Source organism: Taudactylus pleione, unplaced genomic scaffold, assembly GCF_031769625.1.
Source record: "Taudactylus pleione unplaced genomic scaffold, aTauple2 ptg000296l, whole genome shotgun sequence".
In the NCBI taxonomy this organism is placed as follows: Eukaryota; Metazoa; Chordata; class Amphibia; order Anura; family Myobatrachidae; genus Taudactylus; species Taudactylus pleione.
This window is the reverse complement of record NW_028284698.1, coordinates 9509996-9536724: the sequence shown is the minus strand read 5'-3', so window position 1 is coordinate 9536724 and position 26729 is coordinate 9509996. Positions and strand designations below refer to the sequence as shown.

Here is a 26729-nt window from a genome sequence, read left to right as displayed (position 1 = left end):
GAAATGAGTGGAAATTAAGGTTATTGAGGTTAATAATAGCATAGGAGCAGAAAAACCTACAAATTCTGTGATTTTAGCTGTTTTTATGCTTTTTTTCAAAAAAATACAGATCCAAAACACAAAACCCAGAACCCAAAACACGGAAGGGTGGTTTTGGCAAAACCAATCCAGATCCAAAACACGAAGAAAGATCCAGATCCAAAACCAAAACACAAAACACGAAAAGTGGCCGGTGCACACCCCTAGTCATAACACAGTTTATGTGCTTCTACACGAGACACTGTTTGTTTGTTTTTTTTTCATTTTATTATCCACCATCAGCCATCTAATATGGCAACACTATATAATTTTCCTTCACTGATACGATACACATAATATCACACTACTAACCCCTTAGAGCAGGGGTCTTCAACCTTTGGCCCTTCAGCTGCTGTGGAACTACACATTCCAGCATGCCCTACCACTATTTTGATATAACAACAGCATGCTAAAACTGGTAGGGCATCCTGGAATCTGTAGTTCCACAGCAGCTGGAGGGCCAAAGGTTGAAGACCCCTGCCTTAGAGGGTCATGTTTCCCCTTATATGGTATGCTCATGGTTTCCAGACCTTCACCCCATGGATACTAGATAGTTTCTCACATGAAGGTATTCTAATTACCAATAAGGGTATATTAAGAGGTTCTTTTATCACAGGTATATTGGTATAGTGACTTTTTTAAATGCAGGTCAGGTTTTCCATAATTCCTTTGTGTGCTTAGTGAATAGCAATCCTCTTTTTCCAACATTATATTCTATGTGATCTCTGTTTAGTGATTTTCTTAATACTGGTCAGGTTTTCATTATTACCCTGTCTGTTCAGCAGACTTTCCACTCAGGTCTCTAGTAACCCTTCTTATTCCATAATCAACTCCCATTACATTACGAAATGGTGTAATGATCTTCCTAATATTGGTTAGGTTTTCAGAAATTTCCCTGTCTGCTCAGTGAATCTCCGCTCACATATCAAGCATTCTGCTTATTCCAATAATAATTCTTATGTGATTTTTCTACACCACTAACAGGGGTATACAATATTGGTGCGATAACATCGTTTTTGCGTTAATATCGGAGGTATGACGTCATTATCGCAGTTTTTACTTTTACACCGTATTCAATTTCAAAGACTTATCGCAGTTTTGAAAAGTCTTTGATAAAAAACGGGTATAACTTTTCACCATTGGTGTCGAAAACAAGTGCAGAATTGGGGTTTAGGGGTGCAGGCTTAAAAAAAATAGCCTGCATCCCTGGGACTGACATTTTAAAAAAAACTGTGTAAAAATAAAATAGGGACACCCCAAGAAATTAATTTAAAAATTGGGGTGAAAAAAAAAAAAGGGAAAAAATTGTTTAACAGTAGGGAAATAGGTTCAGGGCTATTCTGCAAGTATGCGGCAGATGTTTTCTAGAATAGAATTATAGCAGCAGGTGCACAAATGCAGAATTTTTAAAAACTGACTTTAGGGACTTAAAAATATGCTAGTACCCATTTTCATGTACCCCAAATTTGATGGGACCACTTAAAAAAACGAAAAAAATAACCTAAGTGCTCTTCTGCATCACTTCTTCAATGTCGGAAAAAAAACACCTGCTGCAGCTATTTAAATCCCCGACTTTCAATTAAAGGCTAAAACGGGGATACCCATAGTGATCCCCCATGTTTTTACTACTTGAGGGGGGTCTTACAATTTTTTTAAGGAAAAATTCGGAACTTTACGCAAATCCAACTTCAGAGTTTACCCTTTTCGTTAATTTTATATTGAATACGGGTATAAGCGGGAGCGCGCCTGATACTTTAACGCAGGTAAAAACTCCGATATGAAACGTTAACTTCGACAGTGAAGTTAACGTTTCATATTGAATACCCCTCTAAGAACACTATCACACAGGGATACTATTTGGTGTCAACAGGCTGATTATTTTAAATGTAGCTCCTTTGGCTGGCGTCCATGACACGCAATTACATATGAAATAATTAGACTGTTTACCTACCAGCTCATTTGGCTTTACATTGCCACAAAGCCGGCCCTGGCCAATTTGGTGCCCTAGGCAAAATTTTGACTGGTGACCCCTACCCCTACACATATAAAGTCAGGTGCATAAATATTGGGACATTGACAGAATTTTCATATTTTGGCCTCTATTCACCACCACAATGGCTTTGAAATGAAACAAACAAGATGTGCTTTAACTGCAGACTTTCAGATTTAATTTGAGGGTAATTACATCCAAATCAGGAGAACGGTGTAGGAATTACAACGGTTTCTAGATGTGCCTCCCACTTTTTAAGGGGCCAAAAGTAATGGGACAAACTAAACAATCCTCAATCTAACTTTCACTTTTTAATACTTTGTTGCAAATCCTTTGCAGGCAATTACAGCCTGAAGTCTGGAATGCATAGACATCACAAGACACTGGGTTTCATCCCTGGTGATGCTCTGCCAAGCCTCTACTGCAAATGCCTTCAGTTCCTACTTGTTCTTGGGGCATTTTCCCTTCAGTTTTGTCTTCATCAAGTGAAATGCATGCTCAATCGGATTCAGGTCAGGGGATTGACCTTGGCCATTGTATAACATTCCACTTTTTAGCCTTAAAAAACTCTTTGGTTGCTTTTGCAGTATTCTTCGGGTCATTGTCCATCTGCACTGTGAAGCGCCGTGGTGGTGAATAGAGGCCAAAATATGAAAATTCTGTCAATGTCTCAATATTTATGCACCTGACTGTATATAGATATATACGTACTGTACATAGTAATACCCATATACAGTAGTAATACCCCATAGTAATGCCCTTGTAGTAGTGCTCCCATAGTAATGCCACTGTAGTAGTGCCCCATAGTAATGCCCCTGTAGTAGTGCCCATATACAGTAGTAATATCCCCATAGTAGTGCCCATATACAGTAGTAATACTCCATAGTAATGCCCTTGCAGTGCCCATATACAGTAGTAATACCCCATAGTAGTGACCCTGTAGTAGTGCACATATACAGTAGTAATACTCCATAGTAATGCCCTTGTAGTAGTGCCCATATACAGTAGTAATATCCCATAGTAATGCCCTTGTGGTAGTGCTCCCATAGTAATGCCCCTGTAGTAGTGCCCATATACAGTAGTAATACACCCATAGCAGTTCCCCTGTAGTAGTGCCCATATACAGTAGTAATAGTCCATAGTAATGCCCTTGTAGTAGTGCCCATATACAGTAGTAATGCCCCTGTAGTAGTGCCCATATACAGTAGTAATTCCCCTGTAGTAGTGCCCATATACAGTAGTAATAGTCCATAGTAATGCCCTTGTAGCAGTCCCCATATACAGTAGTAATTCCCCTGCAGTAGTGCCCATATACAGTAGTAATACCCCCATAGTAATGAGGGCGGAAGCACAATTTTGAAAGACCCCCAGCTGCTAAAGAGTCACCTCTTTCCACAGCATTCCCTCAGACTTTATACCCCCTGGTCAGGCCCACCTCCCAATGTGAGCTCTTCTGAAGTCTGCATTGCTGCAGACTATCACCGCTATGTGCAGGTGCTGAGCGCTCACCTCTCCCTTGGGCGTCGGCTTCTGTTTGGCTGCATGAGCTTCTGCAGTCAGAGAAGCGTTGGCTCCTCTAGTCCCGGCCCAGTTCATCTCTCTGATGCTGGGAGGATGGGGCTGCCTGGAGCGCTCCTGCTTCACTCTGATGCTGGGAGGATGGGGCTGCCCGGAGCTGTCCTGTTTCACTCCGATGCTGGGAGGATGTGGCTGCCCGGAGCGGTCCTGCTTCACTCTCATGCTGGGAGGATGGGGCTGCCTGGAGCGGTACAGCTTCACTCTGATGCTGGGAGGATGGGGCTGCCCGGAGCGCTCCTGCTTCACTCTGATGCTGGGAGGATGGTGCTGCCCGGAGCGGTCCTGCTTCACTCTGATGCTGGGTGGATGGGGCTGCCCGGAGCAGTCCTGCTTCACTCTGATGCTGGGAGGTTGGGGCTGCCCAGACCGGTTCTTCGCTCTGATGCTGGGAGGAGGGGCATGCCCCGGCGTCGCCCATGGTTGTCATTCAAAGGGGCATCGTGATTGGGTGCAGGGGGAAAGGCGGGCCCTGGGAGGACTGGTTAGGCACCATAGAAGCAGGACCGCAGGCACCCTCGATAGAGGGATGCATATGGCTAAGCTATTGTTTAGTCTCCACTCTGCCGGGGACCGATACCTGGCGGTATATTAAAAAAGTGATTGCTGTCTTATTGATACCCCCATTCAGCGCCTTCTGTCGTAGATGGCGCCTGGAGCATGACCTCCACGGCTCCACCCATGCTACACCTCTGCCTATAAAGCAGCTTAAACAAAAAAAAAAACACCTTAATCCCAGCTCCTGCATCCACCGCCATACTGTCCGTCCGGCTGCTCCTTGGAACAATGGGAGAGACGTCATGACGTTCCTCCCATAGTGCTCTCTGCGGGAGCCAGAGCTCAGGCGTGAGCTCCGGCTCCTCGGATCTATGCGAGAGACGTCATGACATCTCTCCAATAGTGCCCATGGGGAGAGCCAGAAGCTAGAGTTCAGGAGAGAACTCCAGCCTCCGGCTACCGCGACGCTGCAGGGAAGGAGCTGGGCGCCCGCTGGAAATAGCATCTCAGCGTCGTCCGGCTTGGAGCCCCCTTGCGGCGCCGGGCTGAAGGACACTGGTGCCGGGTGCAGCGGCGCACCCGGTGCACATGCTTCCCCAGCCCCCCCTAGTTGGGCCCTACCAGAATTATCTTCTGTACAGAAGCTCATTCTGACCTGACCAAACGCTGAGCTGCCGATCGAAGCTGAGCTCCGATCATGGCAGGCGGGGGGGGGGGGGGGCAGCAGTAGAGCCGTCGGATGCCCCTGGGCATTCCAGTCGCTCCTAGGCATTTGCTTATTATGCCTAGGGCCGGCTCTGCATTGCCATGACGTACTGCAAAGACAAGCTCAGAGGTGGGATTTGCCTCTTACCAAGTTCCAGTATGCCCAATGGCGCACCCATTTTAATATTCATGAGGGCGTATTCAAGCTTAAAAGCATCACTTGCACAGGACGCGGCAATGGAGAGATGATCAAGCCGCCCACTAGGGGAAACGCGCGTCCAACTACCGCAGATATGGGAGGTCTGGTTAGTGCACGGAGCAGACTCCAATGCAGTGACCCTGTCACGTATGTATACCTGCTGCCTGACCGCCGTTTCAGTGCAGCTGTTGAACTCCACAATTCAAGTGAGAAATACTCTGTGCTATTTCAGCGTTATGCCTTCTCTTCGTATATCCTGACCTGCTCTGTGTTCAATTGTTTGGCCCCGCAATTATGTGGAGTTAATATGTGGACGTATTATTTCACTTGCTGTTGTCAATTATATACCCGTTTTTGTTTTTGCGGTGTTTTGTTTAACACGTGGATTGAGAGTAATTGCCCCTTTTCCTTCCCAGTTTGGTTGCGGCAAGGATAAATATAGTTGGGAGGGCTCAATGCCCTATGGCCTAGATGCACTCTCTCATTAACCCTGTCCTATGAGTCTACATTGGTATTTAATATACACCTTACCATAACATTGTGACATTTGAAAGCATCTAAACCATGCGTTAGCATATGAGATTGCGTTTTTAGTGGCACTGATGTATTTTTTTCTCCCAGGAGACTAAATCAAGTTTTCCCTACTTTACAGCTGGCATAAATTGGTGAGACCTTTGGCTGCATTAGGTGGAGACTTATTCCTGGGATCATTGATGGAATTGAGCGTATGGCTATTGCATTATGGGCTATGAAATACAAACACAGAACAATTGGGTTTTTATTGTGTTTTTCACACAACATAGCAACAGCTGTTTCTGTCTGATATAGTCCGGGGGGACACAGACAAATACTCCTTCCACTGTATTATATGGAATTTGTAAATTGATATACAATTATGAAATGAATGTCAGACTGTACATATGTGACATTTTGACCACAATATGACTTACCGGTGTAACAATTAAAGTACGCTTTTGCAATACTTTTTTTGAACCCTGTATCATTCATTTAAACAAAGTAGACTCCTCATTTCGAGTTAGTCCTACAAACACTTTTGCTATGCTGCACCAGGGCATCCAGACTCTTTCGGAATATATACCTACAGCCACACCAGTATGCCCCATCTCGTCTGAACTTGGAAGCTATGCAGTATTGGGCCTGGTTAGTACTTGAATGGGTGACCACCAGGGAATACCAGGTGCTGTAGGTGGGGATATACAGTATAAGAGGCGGATTGGGACAGTGTGCTTACAAGCATAGTGGTCATATGGTTACTATTGATTTTGTGCTAATCTCAGGGTCACTATGGGTATCATCCTCCTGCATGATTGCTATATGTTATGATTAAGACTTTTAGGCCCCCATTTACTAACGAGTTTTATTACTAAAACGAGTGATAAATTTCACTGTGTATGATTAGTGCTCCAGCCAATTAGCTCCCAACTGACAGCTGACAGGTGGGAGCTGATTGGCTGGAGCACCATTTATCATACACAGTGAAATTTATCACTCATTTTGGAGATAACTCGTTCGTAAATGAGGCCCTGTGAATCTTATCAAGTGTGCAGGAGACCAACTACCAGGAACAATTTTGAATATTCTATTTTTCCGTATCCATATATTCTGGTTGAGCAAGGAGATCTGTAGAATTTTTAACTATTTCCTATAATGGTTATACTTTATCAATTTTGTCTTAAGAGTGCCCCAACAACAAGCCATTCTTGGTTATTTCTCTCTTGTACCAGTAAAAGCTTGTAAGTGGGTCTGGCAATAGAAAATATCTGTTCAAATGAACCCAGACCCGCTTCCATTTGTACTTGCCATCTTTAGGACGCTGCATTTACTCACGCCATTAGAAGAAAAGGGGGGTCAATGGCATATTCCTACATCTTCATAGCTGTAAGTGCTAGCTATGTACATTGGCACTGGGTAGCTTGCCTAAAACATCAAATTTCACTTGTGAGCATTTTAATTGAAAACAAAAATTGCCCATATGCAATATACGGATTACTAACAATTTTACAAACACTCAACTATACAATTTAGGATATTGCACATAAACAGCCTGTTAGAATTGTATTCAGAGACACTAGGCTGTGCTCTTGTACTATTATGTGTTAAGAGATTAAACTCTTGCTGTAATTGTCATTTTATAGTTTGCAATTTGCATTTTGCATCATTCTCTAATACTGTACTTTTGTAAATGAAATTTACTACTAGAATATCAAGCTGTGCATTTTTCCCTCACTCGTTTGTTGCTTATATTTTCATAATGCCTGGTGGCATTAACACAGCAGGAAATTGAATAGTCTGAATTTATAGAGTATATTTGATCAGTGGCCTCAATCTCACATTTTACAGCTCCAAAATAAGACTGAAGCCACTTGCCTGATTCTCATTTACTTTAATGGTTGCACAGGGGTATGCAAAACACATGTAGAAAGCCGGCTTTCTCTTTAGCCATCTCCATTTCGGTTTGTCATTTTCAAACGATGTAAAGAGTGTGTTGCACATGGTGATTAGGTCAGCCAATTTATACATTTTTAACTCAATTGGTCAGACATTTGCATTTTTCGTCATTCAAACAAAATACTTTTTAATACGAATTACTCGGATAACACCCCCACCATAAGGATGGTGAATTACCTCATTGTACCATGAATAAGGTGTACAGCCAAGAAACCTGCCTTCCGAATGACTGGATTTGACTAACTCTGTTTTTCGGCAATTTGGCTACAGGACAGATTCAATGATAAGGCCAAACAATCAGATTTTACCATTTATGGTCCAGTGCTCGGTATAAAGAGTTATCTGCAAATGATTCCTCTGGACTTTTTATTTACAGATGTTTCCTCATGCGTCATTGCTGCATTTTTGACAAACGACCCCCCCCCTTCCCCGACATGCCAGGTCAGTGTTTTTTTGGGGGAAAGGGGGGCGAAAATGCTACTTGCAATGCGACGAGGACGCATCAAGAGACTCTGCTGATTAATATGCAACACTTGTACACCTGAATCTATATATACGAAGTTCCATTGTGCTTCATACACAGGCTCCCCAACAGATATAAAGGGGTCACATGTCCTATTAATCAGTGCAGTCTCCTGGTGAATCCTAGTTGCATCGCATTGTGACATTCATTTTCAGAAAAAAAGCTGCCCGGCTCTAGCAGCGATGTACAGGACCTGGCAGCTCACTCGCGCCAGGCATCTCTCGCCACGTGGCGTATTGAGGCTAGATGTACTGAGGACACATCTGTATAAAACATTTCTGCAATTTCTTAAGATACAGGGGCATTGTATAGCATAATTCTTGGCTATGTGGCATACAATACATTTTGTGCACAGCTGTGTGGCATATGTATTGGGGGCACAAATGTGTGGCATAATATGTATTGGAGGCATTGATGTGTAGCATAATTATGAATTTGTGGCACAAATGTATGACATTTTATGAATTGGGGGCAATGTTGTGAGGTACATTATGATTTTGGGGCCCTGCTGTGTGGCATATTATAAATCTGCATCACTAATTTGTGGCATAGTATTGGATTCAGCAGAGGCGGTGGGTGAAATGTTGCCTAGGGCGCCCAGACAGCTTGCATCGGCCCTGGTTTTGCCCCACTTGCCCTAATTAGTCAAAAGTTCGACAAGGTCCATAAAATGATGAACAGGGAGGGATGATGGCCCACATCTTTTAATGTATTAAGTTTCTACAAGTGGTATTCTACTTTGAGTACAATTGGCTTGCGTTGCTTTTAGGCAAACTGTATACTTGAGCAACCTGTAAGACTAGACACCATCTGCTCTTTACGCTGCCATCCTACCATATAATAAACAAGTGTGGTTTCATTGTAGTACAAACTGGCACATCTTTAGCACTGGCTAGAACACTCCTTTTAATTTAAATATGCTCCATTTGTATCTCGAACTAATGCTCAAATTCATTGAGATGTTGTGAGATAGCACTACATTAATCTGCGATATTTTGAATTCACAATCCTGTTCCTGGAACCATTTAAAGGACTCACCTATCCTTGTAACATAGATATGTTGCTTGCTGAAAAAGTATTTTTTTTAAATACTTAAGTAAACTGCTGGCATGAAGGTATATGCCTTTTTTAGCAGTGAGGTTCAGATATTGTATGGCATTCAAACATTTCTGTATAATGGTCCGAGGTCCCCTGCTTCATATAATCACCACTACAAGCCTATATTGGTGACATCTGGTAGCGTGGTTTCATATTCTGTAGTTATACTTTTTTACACTGTCATTTTGCACTGTATTTTGTTTACTTGTATGATGATGTGGACACTTTGAACTTATTATTAACTTATTTATAAAATCAAAGACTCTCTTTGCACTATCCTCTCATCTATTACACAATTTAATTCATAATATGGAAAATACTGTATTTCTCCAATAAAGCATGTGTTTGGTCCATTATCCCTCTGAATAACGCACACACATGCTGCTGGTACCAACCTATCTGCTTTAAATTTAAAGTATTTCTGGCATATATGATGTGGTCACTTATTTAGCACTGAATTATGTACTTGGATTGTAATACACTAAATTATAACTAAACTGGCAACTGCGTGTATATGTACTTCTGTTTAAATTGTGGTATGTACATGTTTTGATCAGCTCCATCTGGCTCTGGTGAGATGGGAGAATGTACCATTCCTCTACCACCTCCCCCATATTCTTGTGACCCAAGTGGAAATGATCTGCCTAGAGGTAAGACATTAAAGGGTGGCAATGACCGGGAGAATCCTGTAGCTTCTTTTCTTCATGAATTGTGAAATATAGGGGTATATAAAAATATATACATTTTGTTCTTCGAGTTCTAATTCTTTCATGCTACTAATACAATCCAAATGCACTTTAATCCACCTTGCAAGTTATTTATATTTGCAGATTTTTTTTTTTCAACCATTCTAAAATATGAAAGATTTTTAATATATATTAACACGCCTTTTGACCACTTAAATCATCATAAGTAGCTTCAATGTTGTCTTCAACTCTGCAAATCAGAAATAGCACTTGAGCTACAATGAAGGCTGTAAAGTGGAGTGTCTTTGCAGGGAGAAAGTTTCTATTATAATAAAGACTAATTTGCTTAACTGTTTGCTTAATTTTGTTTTTCAGACACAAAAGTTCTACAGTATTATTTTAACTTGGGACTGCAAGTAAGTTCCCTTTCCAATGTTATATGACACCTTGCTACTTGAAAATTAGTAAATGGTCGAATCACTGGCAATTTTCTATTTGGTTCATATGTCCCTTTAGTCCTGTATATGCTACTGTACATCATGGTGCTCCTTTATTTTGTAGGGGCCTCAAGCCACTTATAATACAGATTTGTCCTCATAAAGCAATCCTTTAAATGCCATATGGCACGAGACACCTGGTGCGACTTGGATGCTCCGCCACTGCTAGTGATTCTCATGTTTGGGTATTTTTTTCATTTATATTGCATTTAATTTGCTAATAGTGTACTGAGTACTGTATTTAGAATTAGTATTTTTTGTCTCAAAGGAATTACAGATGTGTCCTCCATACACCTAGCCTCAATATACCATGTTGTGTGAGATACCTGGTGTGAGCGAGCTGTGCTGTGCGGTGTGGCATCTTTTTTTGCGTCTTTTTCACTTGAATCTGTACAATGGAACTTGACTTGGGAAAAAGTCATAGCTGCTCCATTGTAGCACTTTGCATATGCGCACGCAGGGGGGGTTTCCGAGTTCCTAGAAACCCCCTCCTGCCGATTGCTCCTTCTACCCATACCCCAGGGCCCCCCCCATTACAGCCGACGCAGGAAGGCTCCATATGGCGGGCGCCCGCTGAGATTTTGTTGCTAGCGGGCACCCGGCTCCTTCCCTGCAGCAGCAGCCGGAGGCTGGAGCTCACTCCTGAGCTCCGGCTCCCGCAGTGAGCACTATGGGAGAGACGTTCATGACGCGTCTCCCATATATCTGAGGAGCGGTCGGTCTGGACGACAGCAGATGCAGGAGCGGGGCTTAAGGTAAGTATTGTATTTGTATTTTTAAATGTATTTTGTTTTTTTTAGAGGCACTACTATTGGGGGCATTACTACTGGGTTCATGCTAATGGGTACATTACTAATGGAGCCCCTGCATAGGGGGCACCACTACTGGGGACCCCTGCATAGGAGGCACCACTACTGCATGGGCATTGTGTGAAAGGAACCACTGCTGTGGGCAGTGCATAAAAGGGGCACTACTGCCGTGGGCATTGCGTAAAAGGGGCCCTTGGACATTGCGTAAAAGGGGCACTACTGCTGTGGGCATTGTTTAAAAGGGGCACTTCTACCGTGGACATTGTGTAAAAGGGGCACTACTGCGTGTCATAACATGAATAAAGGACTACTGTGTGTCGTAAATTGCACTGGTCGTTTACATTTTGTTTGTACACACTGTTACATATTGTGCATAAGCAAGTTTTATTCACAGATGCCTTGTTATTTATATTATTTATTGTTATTTATATTAAAACACTTTAAGTACACGACTGATCCGCTGCGAGAGGTGTGTAGCATACCATCTCTATGGTTCTTTCATTTTTTAGTGTACTAAGTATTTTTGTCGCAAAATAATGTATAAGTAGCCAAGAAAGAGTTAAACTGTGGAGTGCCAAATGGGACTATTTGGAGCGTTTTGAGGGTAGGTGTATAAGAACACATCTCTATAAAAGAGTAGAATTAGTTGTAATGGACTACTACATTCAACATACCAATAATTTGACATTTCTTCTTCAGGTTTCATAGGGTCCACAGGGATACCATGGGGTATGTAGTTGGAGTAATCCATTGCACCAAACAGCTACAGATTTCAAGCTCCCAGCATGCACAGGACCTCCTCCCTAATTACCCCAGCCACAGGCATTCACTTTTTTTGTTTGGTGCTCGGCAAGTATCCAGGCGCACCTGTTATAACAGCGGGACTGCTTTGGCAGTCCCAGGCAAGGGTCACCCTTTATGGATCCCAGATTGGGTACTCCTCACCACAGATGCAAGTCTGCGTGGATGGGGTGTGGTGACAAGTCATCACGTCTTTCAGGGTAGATGGACAGGAAAGTCACTTGCCCATAAATATTTTGGAGCTTCGTACAGTGCATAGGGCGCCCATTCTGGCACAGGACCTCCTTCATGGCAGGTCTGTCCAGATTCAGTCTGACAACACAACCACAGTGGCCTAGATCAGCACACAGTCAGGCAGCCATGAGGGAAGAGGCGAACATTCTGGTTTGGGCAGAACACCATCTTCCAGCAATCTTGGCAATATTCATCCCAGTAATCCTCAACCGGGAAGCGGACTTTCTAAGTTGTCAGGACATACACGCCAGAGAATGGACTCTTCATCCAGACATCTTTTAGCTCCTGGTGGACAAGTGGGGACTACCGGACATAGACCTCATGGCATCACATCACAATTACAAGGTTCCCAGGTACGGGTCCAGAACAAGGGACCCCTCAGCCGCCTTCCTGGATGCTCTGGCAGTGAGGTGGAACTTCAGGTCGGCATACCTGTTTCCTCCAATCTCTCCCAAGGGTCATCAGAAAATTCAAGCAAAAAGGCGGCAGGATGATACTAATAGCTCCGGCCTGGCCCAGGAGACATTGGTTCACCGATCTGACATGTCTGTTTATAGACAGTCCACTTCCTCTACGGCCGGATTTGTTAGTGCAGGGTCCCTGCCTATATCCGGATCTACCTCGGCTGGCTTTGATGGCATGGCTCTTGAGTCTTCTGTCTTAAAGGCCAAAGGTTTTTCTACTTCTGTGATCCAGATGATACTTAGGTCAAGGAAGCCTGCTTCGGCTCGCATCTATCACAGGATTTGGCATTTATTTTTTCATTGGTGTGCCCACAGAAAATATGTCCCTAACATTTTCAAGGTCTCCCGAGATCTTGCTTGTTTTGCAGTCTGGGCTAGACCTCAGACTTTGCCTGGCTACTTTTGAGAGTTCACTTTTCTGCATTGTCAATTTGGTTCCAGCATAGAATAGCTCTCCTGCCGAATGTTAAAACTCTTTTGCAGGATGTTCTCCACCTATTTCTCATGTGTATACTAGGGCTGATCCCTATGTTCCCAACACTGTGACAGCACATTCTACTCTGTCTGTGCGACCATAGTGGGCATTTAGACATGGAGCCTCTGCAGAACAGTTGTGCAAGGCGGCGACTTGGTCTTCGGTCCACACTTTCATCAAATTCTATGCATTTGATACTTTTGCCTCCCAGGATGCTTCCTTTGGGTAACGGATTCTCCTCTCTTCTCAGGAGCGTCCCCACCCTTAAGGGAACTGCTTTTGGACATTCCCATGGTATCACAGTGCACCCACCCTGATGCGCCTGGCCTCAGTTGGGATGTGTTCCTTTCTATTTTTCACTAATTCCCTCTTCGTTTTTTTAGAAGTGTTTCTTGTGTACATTGTACTTCTCCACTTTCCGTCTCTTGCCGTTAGGCTTGTTTACAAACTGAATGCCTGTGGCTGGGAATGGGGTATATAGCGAGGAAGTCCTGTGCATGCTGGGAGCTTTGAAAGCTGTAGCTGTTTGGTGCAATGGATTACTCCAACTACATACCTCATGGTATCCCTGTGGACCCTATAAACCTACCCCCCTAAACCAGACTTCCAGTCCCATTTTTGAGAGCATGTGGAGTTAATCTTGTACAGCATAGATAATTAGAACCATCAATAATAAGAATTATAAAGTTAAAGAATTTCATGCAAAATTTGTATTCCCTCCTGCAGCAGTTTAGAGCTTAAACTAGCAATAGCATTTCCAAAAGGGTCCAAACCAAGTTAAAAGCCACATTCACTGACATCTGCACAAATAAGCGGAATGTAACGTTTAAAAAAAACGTCAATGTTTCAGCAAGCCATGAGTGAGAACATTTTTAACAAATGTTGACCTGCATCACAGAGGCAATCTACCTTGCAGTTGGTAGTAGCATCACCACTAAAGGATTGTTGTGATGCTACTTCATGTGCTCCAATACAAATTGAGAACAGTCTACCAGTAAGGATGGCTGTTAGGCGAAGGCTGCTGAAAGTAAATAAAGCTTCGATTACTGGTGTATTATAGCGGGAAAATAGTGATAGCCAAAGCAGGTGAACACTTTCATCACCATAACACTATGCAAGACTAAGCATACAGATGTGATAATTGCATTCATATGTGGTGAAGATACCTGGGGCACAGACACCCAGAAAACCTACAGGAAATGCAATAGTGTAGCCTTTGTACTTGCCCAGTAAATATGAAGTGTAATTGTTGCAATCAAGCTAAACTACAATTGCAATAATTCCTAATGAGCAAATATAAAGTATTGAGCAAATTAAATCAACTTGCATTTCAAAGTGACAGTAGAGGTGAGTTTACAGGCCACAAAATAATGAACTACTTGAGACAACAAATCATAGAACATCAAAAGACAGTGCTATATACACCAGAGGAAAGGGCATTTAAAAGGAAGAACAGAACCCTAACTAAAATGGTGAGGTGTATGCTAACAGAGTCTGGACTATGAAAAGTGCTGGAGTAAAGCAACATTTACAACTACTTTTCCACAAAACGGGTTCTTGGCAGAACTCTATATGAACTTTGGCATGGTGAAACACATGGCATAAAAAATATAAGTCTTTATGTGTAAATCATTTGTTATATTCCTGGACAAAATGCGTCTTTTAGCTTGATTTCTAAAAGTCATGTAATTTTAAGGTATAAATTAGGCAGATTTCTAGGAGCCTGTTGCAGTAGTTTTTAAAACCATTTCACACTATTCTTATTAGAGTGCCACAGTTCCCTTGTTACATTATTCATTTTATAATAATCTTGTGTTGTGTCTTCCTTCTGTTAATAGAATGTAAGTGTATAAAATGCAAGCCGATTTCCTTTCAGCCAAAAAGACATACATTACACTTAGGACAATGTATAGCTACTTTTTCATCAAGTGAAATTGTTTGAAAATCATTGGAAATGTGTGCGATTTATGGTGCGCAAACACGGTCAGATTTTCTGTCGGATCTGAACGATAACTATTTTAAAAATCGTTCATATCTGAAAGAAAATCTGCCATGTGAGCCTGCAATGATGAACGATGCGCGTTCCCGCTTGTCAAATAATATCTGACATCTGATGTGTTTGCAGTCAAATTTGGACTATTCCATTCATTTTAATACTCTCTGAAATCGTTCAAATCGTTGGTAAAATCGTTCATCTGACACATCTGACCGTGTAGACCAACAAATTATGAGGTCACTAACTAAGCAGCCAATAAAAATCGGCTTTAGTATGACACAGTATCTGGCCCCTTGTTGAGAAAGCTAGACCGGTGAAACGTGCGTCCAGAAGGAGGGAGGATCAGTGGTGCACAGCTGATCTCCCGGCCAGCGTATGAGGAACCCCGCAGTAATCGCGTTAATCACACAGATGTACCTTCTCTCTTTCTCTCCCCCTTGCTCTCTCACGGTGTGAGACGGAGACACCAGCTAAAGTAGTAAATGATACACCGACTAATAGTATTGCTCCAATTATGAAGGGAGCATTTACAGCTTAGACTGCTCACGGCATTTATGTTATGCAGCAACATGTGTGTTCTTTCTATCTCACTGCCTAAATAATGTGTTCTGATGAGTGTGTGCTAAGTGTACAGTGTTAATCCACACCGTGTTAAAGTTGCAGTGCTATGTAGTCTGCTGTCTCTTACCACCGTATATTCTATCCCCAATGATGTGTGTGTGTGTGCGCAATTTTGCAGTCTGTTTAAATCAGACACTTGCATGCTAAAGTAGCAATCTAATGATTAAGACTGGATAAAAGGCTATTTTCACAAGATTTGATGTATGTGTAACAATAATAACATATGGATATAGGGTACCTGTCTCTTCTGTGTATAGAGACCAGTGATTACAAATCTGCTAAAAACGTTTGGGAGAACAGAATTTAGGGATTATATAAACCTCCCTTTATTCTGATTTAGTGCTCTCTTTTAATATACCAGTTTATGGAATCTATCTAGGATACTGAGATATATAGGATCCACCCTATTATAGGTGACAATAGAGTATTTACCGGTGAATTACCCATACGCTGGTTCCAGGTATTGCTTGCAAAAATAATATCTTTGGCATATGCGCTTTATAATATTAATGAAAGAATTATTATTTATATATATTTTTTGTGATAAGCATACCCTATATCTCGCCCTTTCTTTCCCATTGAGATCACTAAGGGTTGCTGCCTTTTTATTTTTAGTGTTACCATCAAAGTTTTTGGCACTCCATGGTCTATGTGCAACCGGTAACAACACCACCACATGTTGAACCCTTCCAAGGCTTTCCAGAACCTGTCCCTATAGTTGATCAACCTTTGCCTACAGTGTACAATGATAGCAGACCAGTGACACTAGAAGCCGGCGGTAGGTAAAATTAATACTTTTTGTCCATGCTAAACTGTGCAAAATGTTAGGTTGTCGGATTGTAAGTATTCATTTAGATGTAAAAATGTAAAAATTGAATTAAAGACCTGACTAAAGAAAGTGTTTATCAGTTAATGAGGCATCAAAATGAAACCACAAGCTTGTGCTACTCTTCAAAAAGAATATTGCTCAGCCTGTATGTTTATTAGCATTACTTGTATTTTCTTTAAATACAGTATATAGTCACAAGTGAGGCTCCAATCAGACCTAATATTGAGTTAGTCACTGACACTCTAATTTTCACTATGGGATCTTTTGAATTTGACTCAGCGAGCCAGTCCTCTACCCATGTCAGGGCTGTAACTAGGGGGGTGTGAGCGGTGCCGCTGTACTCCCACGGCGCTGATCCCAATGTTACATTACCAACATCTCCTTCTATGCTTCTCCTTTCTTACATAGTTGACACCCGCAATTGCTTTCACGCATTTCTTTCCTTCAATTGTTTACACTAATATGAATGTAGATCGTTTAACTGAATGTTATAGTTTATGTACATAAAGTTAGAAATTTAATTTAACTTATTAAACACTTTTTTTGTATTCAACCAAACTCCTCCGCTTCAGTCCTTCCCACCCCTTTCACTCACGTCCCCCAAAGTACAGATGTGTCCTCCAGTGGCAGCCGTATTTGCAGCCCCACCCCTGGAGCTGCCTCTGGAGTCCTCATAGACTTATCCGGTGCGAGAGGTGTAGCATCCCATCTTTCTTAAAATTTTGCATCTTATTCATATTGCAGATGCAGCAAAACATCACTCTGTGTACTACAGACACGGGGCTGTGACTCAGGCATTAGATTTACATACATACAAAGTTGCAGATGAAGCATAACAAATTGGTGTGAAAAAAGTTGTGGCTGCTGCGTCATAGCACTGCGTATACAGATTCCGGCTCATTCGCACACAGATGTACAATTGTCGCACACGGGCGGATCCAGGTCAAAATGACGGGGGGCACCACGATAAGGGATTGTGGGGGTGTTTTGAGCGCACCAGAACGCAAGTTCTTGGAAAGTGGGTGTGGCCTCATAGCAAGGGGTGTGGTTTCACAGGGAATGCCATAACCACAAGCCACGTCCTGGTTTTCATTACGCTGAGGGCATGGAGTATATACAATAGCCAAGGGCATGACAATTTATGTCCTACCTACCAGCTGTTGTTCTAAGCTCTGTTGGTAGTCTAAATCTTGGAAAGTCTCAGCCCTGTCTGGAAAAAAGAGAGAGGAAATAAATACCTGCATTTAAAAGTTTTAAATAATTTAGATCCCTCCCCCTGAATTTGCAACTGCCAGCCAACATAAAGCATTAGAATGCATGGATCTCTCTCATTGCCCTCTCCCTGCCCGTATTTATACTATTGCCACTCCCCCACCGCCCCTTCAATGTTCTCCTCTCACAGCACTCCCCCACTTCAATGCAGTCTCCCCCTTCATCATGTCACAGCATCCCCCCACCTTCCTTCAATATTCACCACATCACAGCACCACAACCCTTCCTTCAATATTCACCTCACATTGCTGCCCCTTCAATATTCACCACATCGCAGCACCACAACCCTTCCTTCAATATTCACCTCACATTGCTCCCCCTTCAATATTCACCACATCGCAGCACCAGCGAACTGCTTACCTTCAAACTTACGCCCCTGCAGTATCGCCCACAGCAGCCTGCCCTGAGGTGACACTGCTGAGGAAGAGGGGAGTTAAGGAAGGCAGAGCTACTCAGCTGCTCAGTTCGTGTTATAAGTTCAACAAATGCAGGGCACCCCCCCCCCATTCTAGCCAGCCTCGCTCCTGTTTCCCCAGGCAGCCCCCCATCCGTCCTCAGCAGCCCCCCTTCTGTGTCCCCAGCAAGCCCCCCTTCTGTGTCCCCAGCCAGCCCCACATCAGTGTCTCCAGCCAGCCTTACTTCTCGGTCTACAGCCCCAGCAGCCCTTCTTCAGTGTCTCCAGCTAGCCCCACTTCTATATACCCAGCAGCTCTTCCCCCATTCTATGTAACCAAACCCCAGCAGCCCCCCTTCTATGTACCCAGCCCCAGCAACCCTATCTTTGTCCCCATCAGCCCCCTTCTATGTACCCAGCTGCAGCACCCCTTATAACTACCCAGCAGCCGCCCTTCTAAGAACCCTTCTATGTACACAGCCCCAGCAGCACCCTTCTATGTATCCAACCCCAGCGGCTCCCCTCTGTGTCCCCAGCAGCCCCCCTTCTTTGTACCCAGCCCCAGCAGCCCCTCTTCTATGAACCCAGACAACACTCCCTTCTATGTACCCAACCCCAGCAGCCCCTCTCTGCGGCCCCAAAAGCCCCCCTTTCTATGTACCCAGCCCCTCTGTGTACCCAAAAGCCCCCCTTTCTATGTATCCAGCCCCAGCAGTTCCTCTGTGTCCCCAGCAGCCCCCCTTGTGCCCAGCACCAGCAGCTACACTATGTCCCCAACAGCCCCCCTTATTGTCACCAGCAGCCCCCACACTTACCTGCTCACATGAAGCGGCGCGGATCTGGTCACTTCCGAAGCGGCACGGCTCCTCTATTGCAGCGGTGTACGTTACACTCGCCGGGTCTTGGGGAAAAAAAAACTCTTAGTAGCTGCTGTAGGGCTCATAGCAGCAGCCGCATCCTGGTGGCGGCCGTGCATCTTCAATAACAGCAATTTGTTTTTATTCTTCGAAACGACAGGGGGGTCATGAGCCACTGGCCGCACATTAAATTGATCAGTGCAAGCTAGCAAAGTATTTTTGAAGCTTCCAATTGTTTTATTTGTGCGAACAAGATGCACATTTTGAGTGAAAAAGATGCTGGACATGGCAAAGTTGCCCGGAGCCTGGCGCACAGTGTCTGGCTGTGTGACTCAATTACAGTGTATAAGAACACACCTTTATATGTTGTAAAACATTTACTAAAAAAAGGCATAAAGAAACCTGATAGTTACGAAGAGTCCAGTTGTGACAACATACTCCCGACATCTGCCACTTCTGAATCGTGTAAAGAGCAGGGGCTGGATGTACTAAAGCAAGAAATGCGGTCAAACCGGTGTTTTTCGGGGTTTGACCGCATTTCTCAAATGCACCCGCTATGGGCTTCTCTTTGCAGAGTGTTGTGAGAGGGATCCAATCTGGTCCCTCCCATGGTGCGTGTGTCCATTCTTCACCAGAGCAACTTCTGGGTCATAGACCCGGAAGTCCCTCACTCGCAAAGGACAGCTTTACCGAGAGAGCTGTCCTTTTCATTTTTGTTTATGCACACAAGAGTAATTAATGCCAGCATGCATGTGAAGAGTAGCGAGATGCACGGCATCCTGAGTGTGATTCCTCATGCATCCCTTCCCAGGTCACTGTGAGGGAAGGCAGGCTCTGTGGCTCTCCCTTAATTGCACAATCTACACCCTTTGAAGCGGTTGCAATTCTATATCCCTACAACACAAACTCTCACTTGTGCTTTTTAGAGCAGTATGTTGCGCTTTGCTATGCCTAGCCTGCAAACAATTTTGCCAATTTTCCCAGCTTCTTCCACGACAGGTAATTTTAACACATTTAATGTGCTGACACCACACTGTTACAACCTCAAATACCTAGATTACTATATAGGTCCTACTAGAAACCGAGCACAGCAGGAAGATGAAGCAATGAACCCTGGAAGTTAATGCATTTAGTCTGTGAAGTTGGACACTTCTCCTGTACCACTTAGAGATTTTCCATGGGAGAAAGAGGAGCTTCCCTGGGAAAATTGGGCATATTGAATCTTTACCATGAGACCTATTCTTTAACTTTTTCAATACAATTAATATAACACTTTATCCTTTATTTCAGGACCGTTTCCAAATGTTGATTCATTGCCACCCCCTACTGGACCAGTATACTACCCCTTTGTACCTGATCCGTATAACCAGTCTCCTCTACCTGGTTTTGACTCATGTCTATCTGTTGTACCTACATATCATTATGTGGGGCCATGGCATACTGTAAGCCCCCCCTACAGCAGCTCACCACGGATACATAATACAGTGAATCCCAGCCACATTCACCAAGTGAGCTACATCGCGGCACCACCACCACCTACACATTTTGTTCCCCAGACTATATGAGAGGAGATGATTCCTAGGTAAGTTGGCACAAAATTATTCTTAAAGGTTTTCTTTTTTTTTAAAAAACTATGACCAATAGGAAGTGAATAAAGCCATCTTAACCACTCAACTGGCTAGTATTTTTTACCAACAATGTCCCCAAAATTGTTTTTTTTTTTTTGTCTTTTTGTTTTTTATTATCAAATTATGGAAGTAATAGCTATTGAAACTCAATTAAGTATAATTTTTTTAATAGTTAGCTTTTGTCCATGATGAAATCGCTTCTGCCAACATATTTTTTATTTGAGGTGTTCTAGTTCTATTGCTTTGCGCTAAACAGACTTGTTGCAGCAGCGTCTTCACCCACCACTCACACCAATTTTACTGTGTGCTCTGTGCACAGGCTGCTATGTAGCCTCTCCCATTCAAGTGAACATGGGCCCAAAGCACCTCTCCCCCCACCCCTTACTGGCCACGTGCATGGTGCCACACACCTATCTCTTGCATTGATGTCAGTACATTTTTTTTATTGCTCCACTTTATTTTGACAGATTGAGATGAAACACAGTGCAGGTTATTTCTAGGAGTTTACACTACAAAATGATTTCATGAAAATCGGCTCAGTAGTGTTTGCGAACTTGGAACAGACAGACCCAGCGTTCTTATAAGTGCAACCAGCAGCAGGTAGTCTGTGATCTTAAGGAACCATGACTCACTGCTGGCTAGGAAGGGAAGAGTGCAGGGAGAGGCATCAGTGAGCCCAGGCCTAGTGGGCAATCTCCTATCAGGATCACCTATCTCAGTCACCCCCGGCAGGGCCTATTCCCTGCAGCTTCCCTGAGCCCGGGCTGCAGGAAGACTGTCTTTCTGCAGGCAATTGATCCTTTGAGAATCGCTTTCTTCTGTAGCCTAGCTTCGGGAGGTTGCTGTGGCAGCAGAGGGCATACCGTGTGATCCGAGCCCTTCAGCTGCTGGAAGGTTAGTTTCCAGCAGCCAACAGCAGTCTCCCCTGACACAGTTGCATCATATGCGACCTTGTCAGGGAAAGCCCAGCTTGGCATGATCACATCTGATGAGACCGCGCCAGGCTAGTGGTTAAATGTTATGAAAGCATTGCAGACAAATTGATCTATTCCACTGCTCTTTTGCTTTAAATGCTGCTACAATTGGATTGCTTATGGCACTTTATGAAGCTATGGTGTTGAGCTGTATTTGTGGATATCCTGATAGCCCTCTACAATGATTTTATTAAGATATGAGTGACATTCTGCACCTATAGATTTCTTAGCTAATATACAAATTAGTACTGCCAATGACAGACAAATATAGTAATCAAGACAGTCTAACATAAACGAATATTAATCTGTAAGTTCTTTTCAATGCAATTCATAAAATGTGCACATTTAATATATAAAAAGATGTTTCAATATAATATAATAGTATCCATTGCAAAAATAACTAAAAATCACCTAATATCAGTTAACTGCTGTCACAATGTATTATAGCATAGTATACATATATATATATATATATATATATATAAGTTGTAAGCATAAACAAGCTGTGAAAAGAAACTGTTGCAATATAGGATATCAAGAAACAAAGCCCGTTTATCAGAAAGTGTCTGGCTCACTGTATATTTGAAGGCTCTATTTTGACATATTACTTCCCAATAATGTTGTATATTGTCTGCAGTGCTCCTGGGACAAATAATCTTAAAAGTTGATCAGAGTCTATAATTCCCGAGCAGTAATAGTGTCAGATAAATGGTTTCACACCTTTAAAAGCATCTAATGCTGAACTTTGCGCCAGACCACTCACCAGTATCTGTATTTGTAGCAAAGAGAACCAGCGTGTGTCATGTATCATCCACGCCTCGTCAGCAGGGCCCGGCTGGTGTGGTCACTGGCAATCAGACATGGGGTTAAAAAAGCACTGAGCAATGGTATGCTTAGTTTTTCCTTTCCACTCCACAGAGTGACCGCAATAACGATGATAGCAACAGGTTCTTAGTTGACCTCTGACTAGTTTTGCTCCTTAACACTGCACTGAATTATTTGCAGAGATCATCCCAATTGTAAACTGCAACTGGTGCTACATAAATAACTAATTTATTAAGTTACCCCTCAATATCATTAGTATCTATCAATATTTGAGCCACCACCACAGGTTCTGCAGCACTGTACACTTGGCAAACCCCAAATTAATAACACATTAGCTTGGAATTGTACCAGGTACAGCATACAAATCAGGGCTGTATTATTCACAAGGCTAAGGGCCCCACAGGGAGAAGATACAAGGCACACTCGAAAATTGGGGGGCTGTTACTCCTCCATGAGAGGATATGTGACTGCTGCCATCACAGCTGCTGCCGCTACCTGGAAAAGTTGTAGGCGGTGGGAGAGATGAGTTCCACCACCTCTCCAGGACCACTTAAAGCCCTTTAATAGATTACTATGAAGGGATTTTAATTTTTTTAAATTGTTTTTCGCATGCTAAAATTTTTCTAGGATTCAAGTTTGTCTTGTTTGTTTTTGTCTGTTTATGGTACTTTATATACAAAATACTGTTCAGAGGACTATATGTGTTAAAGGTCCTGCAGGGACAAACTACACTCCCCTATATGAATATGATATATACATATCACCATACATAGCAGGAAGACGCAGCAGTGAGAGTAGCTCAATCATAAGATTTCATATGGAGTTTTCAGAGTTGGTGAATCAAGTCCTTTTTCTAACCCATTCATACTAACAGTTATGTAGTGTACAGTGGAAACATATTTTATAAAATGAACATGGTCCTACAGTATGTTACAGAAATTAACTCTCATGGTCATAGTTCACTTTAACGCTGAACCCTCGATATGCCACCTTGGATCACACTATTAGGAAAGCTGACTGCTGTTCAAGTTTTCTGATCAATCCACTACACAAGGGGTTAGGGAACTTTTTTACCTTTTACCCCAAAATAGATTTAGATACGCCGACGTTACCCCCTTGATTTGAAAGGAAGGAAATCATATAGTTATGCCCCTGTAGTAGTGCCCCCATTATAATGCCCCTGTAGTAGTGCCCCCCATATGCCCCTGTAGTAGTGCCCCCATATAATGCCCCTGTAGTGCCGCTTGTACAAAAAAAACCACTTACCTTAATCCCTGCTCCTGCATCCGCCGCCGTCCTGTCTGCCCGGCTGCTCCTCGGAACTATGGGAGAGACGTCATGACGTCTTTCCCATAGTGCGTATGGAGAGAGCCAGATGCTGGAGTTCAGAAGAGAACTCCGGCTAACGCGGCGCTGCAGGGAAGGAGCCGGGCGCCCGCTGGTAATAACATATCAGCGGGCGTCCGGCATAGAGCCTCCCTGCGGCACAGCTGGGCATGCATATGAATCATTTTATATTATAGAATGATTCATATGCATGCCCGGCTGTCTGTCCATTACCCCCAGGAATTAAATTTTTACCCCATGTGGGGTAATTTACCCCTGTTCCCTGACCACTGCACTACACACTGGTGTAATGTAATATGTTGTACAATGAAAATGTGCTGTCTATTGGAGATTTTCTTTCATTTGATGATGTTAAACATAAATAAAGCTGCACTCAAGCATATGGTGGTCTCAAATGTCTGACAAATCTAGTGTAGTGGTGCCTGGAACACAGTACATGTGCTAACCTGACAGCAGTCCTTGTTATGCTGTAGGAACAGCCTCAGTTGTTCCAGTGCAACTTTTAAACTCTCTGCATTGTAAGTGCAATTTTCTATGCTGTATGGTTATTCTACCTGATGGCTTGCAGGTTTATTGACACTTAATTCCATTGTACATCGGTTAAAGGGGGTAATTTTTTCTACAGTATATTAAACAAAAATTTGGAGTGTTTTTATAACTTTTCCTCATAGCTCTAGAAAATGTATATACTGATCTACTTTCTGGGATGGAGTAAAGCTGGGTACACACTTAACGATCGTGTACCCAGTGATGTGACCCACAATCCCTGCGCAGCTGTGCCAACAAATCAGGTGGTCCGTACACACTGGGAGACCCGGTGCCCGACCACCCGATACGCTGGCCCCCGCCGTGTAGCGCTGCATGGGATAGTCAGCCTCATTACCTAATCTTCCTGCATGTACAAAAGATCAGGCAATGCGGCTGACGACCCAACAGGAGCGCGCACTACACGATGTAGTGCATACACACTGCACAATATTGCCGATTAAACGTTTTGATGCGTCAGAATCAGGCAAATCGTTAGCAATATTGTGTAGGGGCCTTAAGGTAAGCCTGTGTAACAGATGTAAAACTTAGTTTTATTAAATGTACAGTACATGCCTCCCTTTACTGATTGTTTGGAGGTATAATTAGTTATTTTGTACAGACAAATTCTCTTCCCACTACAATGACTTGGAGAGAAATGTAGCTGGCAGGTGAAAGTACTGCTGTCTGATCACTCTTCAGCTTACGGAATTAGCCCGAGAACAGAAGCTGCATTATCACTTACCATGTCAATTTTCTTTATTTTCTGGAAGAATCACATGCAAGATTATTACAACTTCATTATGATGGGTAAATAGATATTGTACGTAATACAATCATTTGAAAGTTACATAAGATGTACTTTTTCTTTCTTCTAGGCTCCACTGTCGTCTTGGTACCATAATGTGGCTGATCCTTTTGCTGAGAACAGAGCAATTGTTTCTTATCTACACACATTTCCAATGCACTGAACATGGGGTGTGGGGACTGGAGCTGGAATAGTTGGGAGTTAATTTTTACATTCTTGAAAGACCAGAGCTATTGTTTTGCTGGGCTAAACATCACACGGCTGTTAAACTTGTTGCGGAAGAATTCTCTGCACAGCCAGATGGACCTGCTGACATGCTACTCCCTGACTTCATTCTACCTTCTCGCGGTTTTAATCAGTGGGTGTCACTTTGTAGAGATCACAGTAGTTTCGTCACAGGAGTACTTACACACTCAATTTTTCTCTCCGAATACCAAAAGTGCTGTTGGACCGTAAACATCGTAACTGCGATTTCTAAACTAAATGTTTTTTTTTATCTGTCAGTTTACGCCTTTTAGTACTGAAGCATTACACTACCAGGAATGTTTTTTGCTAAATGTTGGTATTTGTGTTTGTATGTCACATTAACACAATAGGTGATTTAACTTGTATTTGTTCACTAGCACTATAAATAAATGAAAGCATGAAAACACTTTGAAATCCTTGAATTGAGACGGTGCTTGCCATCTGGTTTTCTATGTATTAGAGCTACAGTATATTACAGTACATCATTGTTTTGCAAAAAATAGAATTCATACCTTACACAAGTTATTTATACTGATGCAAGGAAGATCGCTTAATAGTAAATGAAATTTAATGAAACTTTTGTACATACAATGAATTATTTTATCAGTCCTACAGTAGACTGGAAGACTCTACCTGATCAGGAAGCCTTTACCAGTTAATGCCTAAATATTTAGACACACTTATAAAATTGTAAGATATATATATATGTCAGGTGCATAAATATTGGGACATTGACAGAATTTTCATATTTTGGCCTCTTATTCACCACCACAATGGTTTTGAAATGAAACAAACAAGATGTGCTATAACTGCAGACTTTCACATTTAATTTGAGGGTAATTACATCCAAATCAGGTGAACGGTGTAGGAATTAAAACTGTTTCTATATGTGCCTCCCACTTTTTAAGGGGCCAAAAGTAATGGCACTATCAACTCAAAAGCTATTTCATGGACAGGTGTGGGCTATTCCCTCGTTATTTCATTATGAATTAAGCAGGTAAAATGTCTGGAGTTGATTCTAGGTGTGACATTTGCATTTGGAATCAGTTGCTGTCGACTCTCAATATGAGATCCAAAGAGCTGTCACGATCAGTGAAGCAAGCCATCATTAGGCTGAAAAATCAAAACAAACCCATCAGAGAGATAGCAAAAACATTAGGTGTGGCCAAATCAACTGTTTGGAACATTCTTAAAAAGAAAGAATGCACCGGAGAGCTCAGCAACACCAAAAGACCCGGAAGACCACGGAAAACTGTAGTGGATGACAGAAGAATTATTTCCCTGGTGAAGAAAAACCCTTTCACAA

The 26729-nt window shown here is 42.7% G+C and overlaps 1 protein-coding gene across 9 annotated transcripts in view; it reads left to right on the top strand.

Moving 5' to 3' along the window:
- Positions 1-25831, top strand: part of LOC148511705 (UDP-N-acetylglucosamine transferase subunit ALG13-like) — a 263195-nt gene extending 237364 nt beyond the window's left edge. For all 9 annotated transcript variants that reach the window (XM_088482840.1, XM_088482846.1, XM_088482847.1 and 6 more), the window contains 5 exons: positions 9693-9785; positions 10197-10237; positions 16334-16496; positions 20361-20652; positions 25248-25831. In XM_088482840.1, coding sequence (XP_088338966.1) covers positions 9693-9785; positions 10197-10237; positions 16334-16496; positions 20361-20635 — 572 coding nt within the window. In that variant the 3' untranslated portion in view covers positions 20636-20652; positions 25248-25831. The remainder of the gene's footprint in view (positions 1-9692; positions 9786-10196; positions 10238-16333; positions 16497-20360; positions 20653-25247) is intronic.
- Positions 25832-26729: the final 898 nt, after the last annotated feature.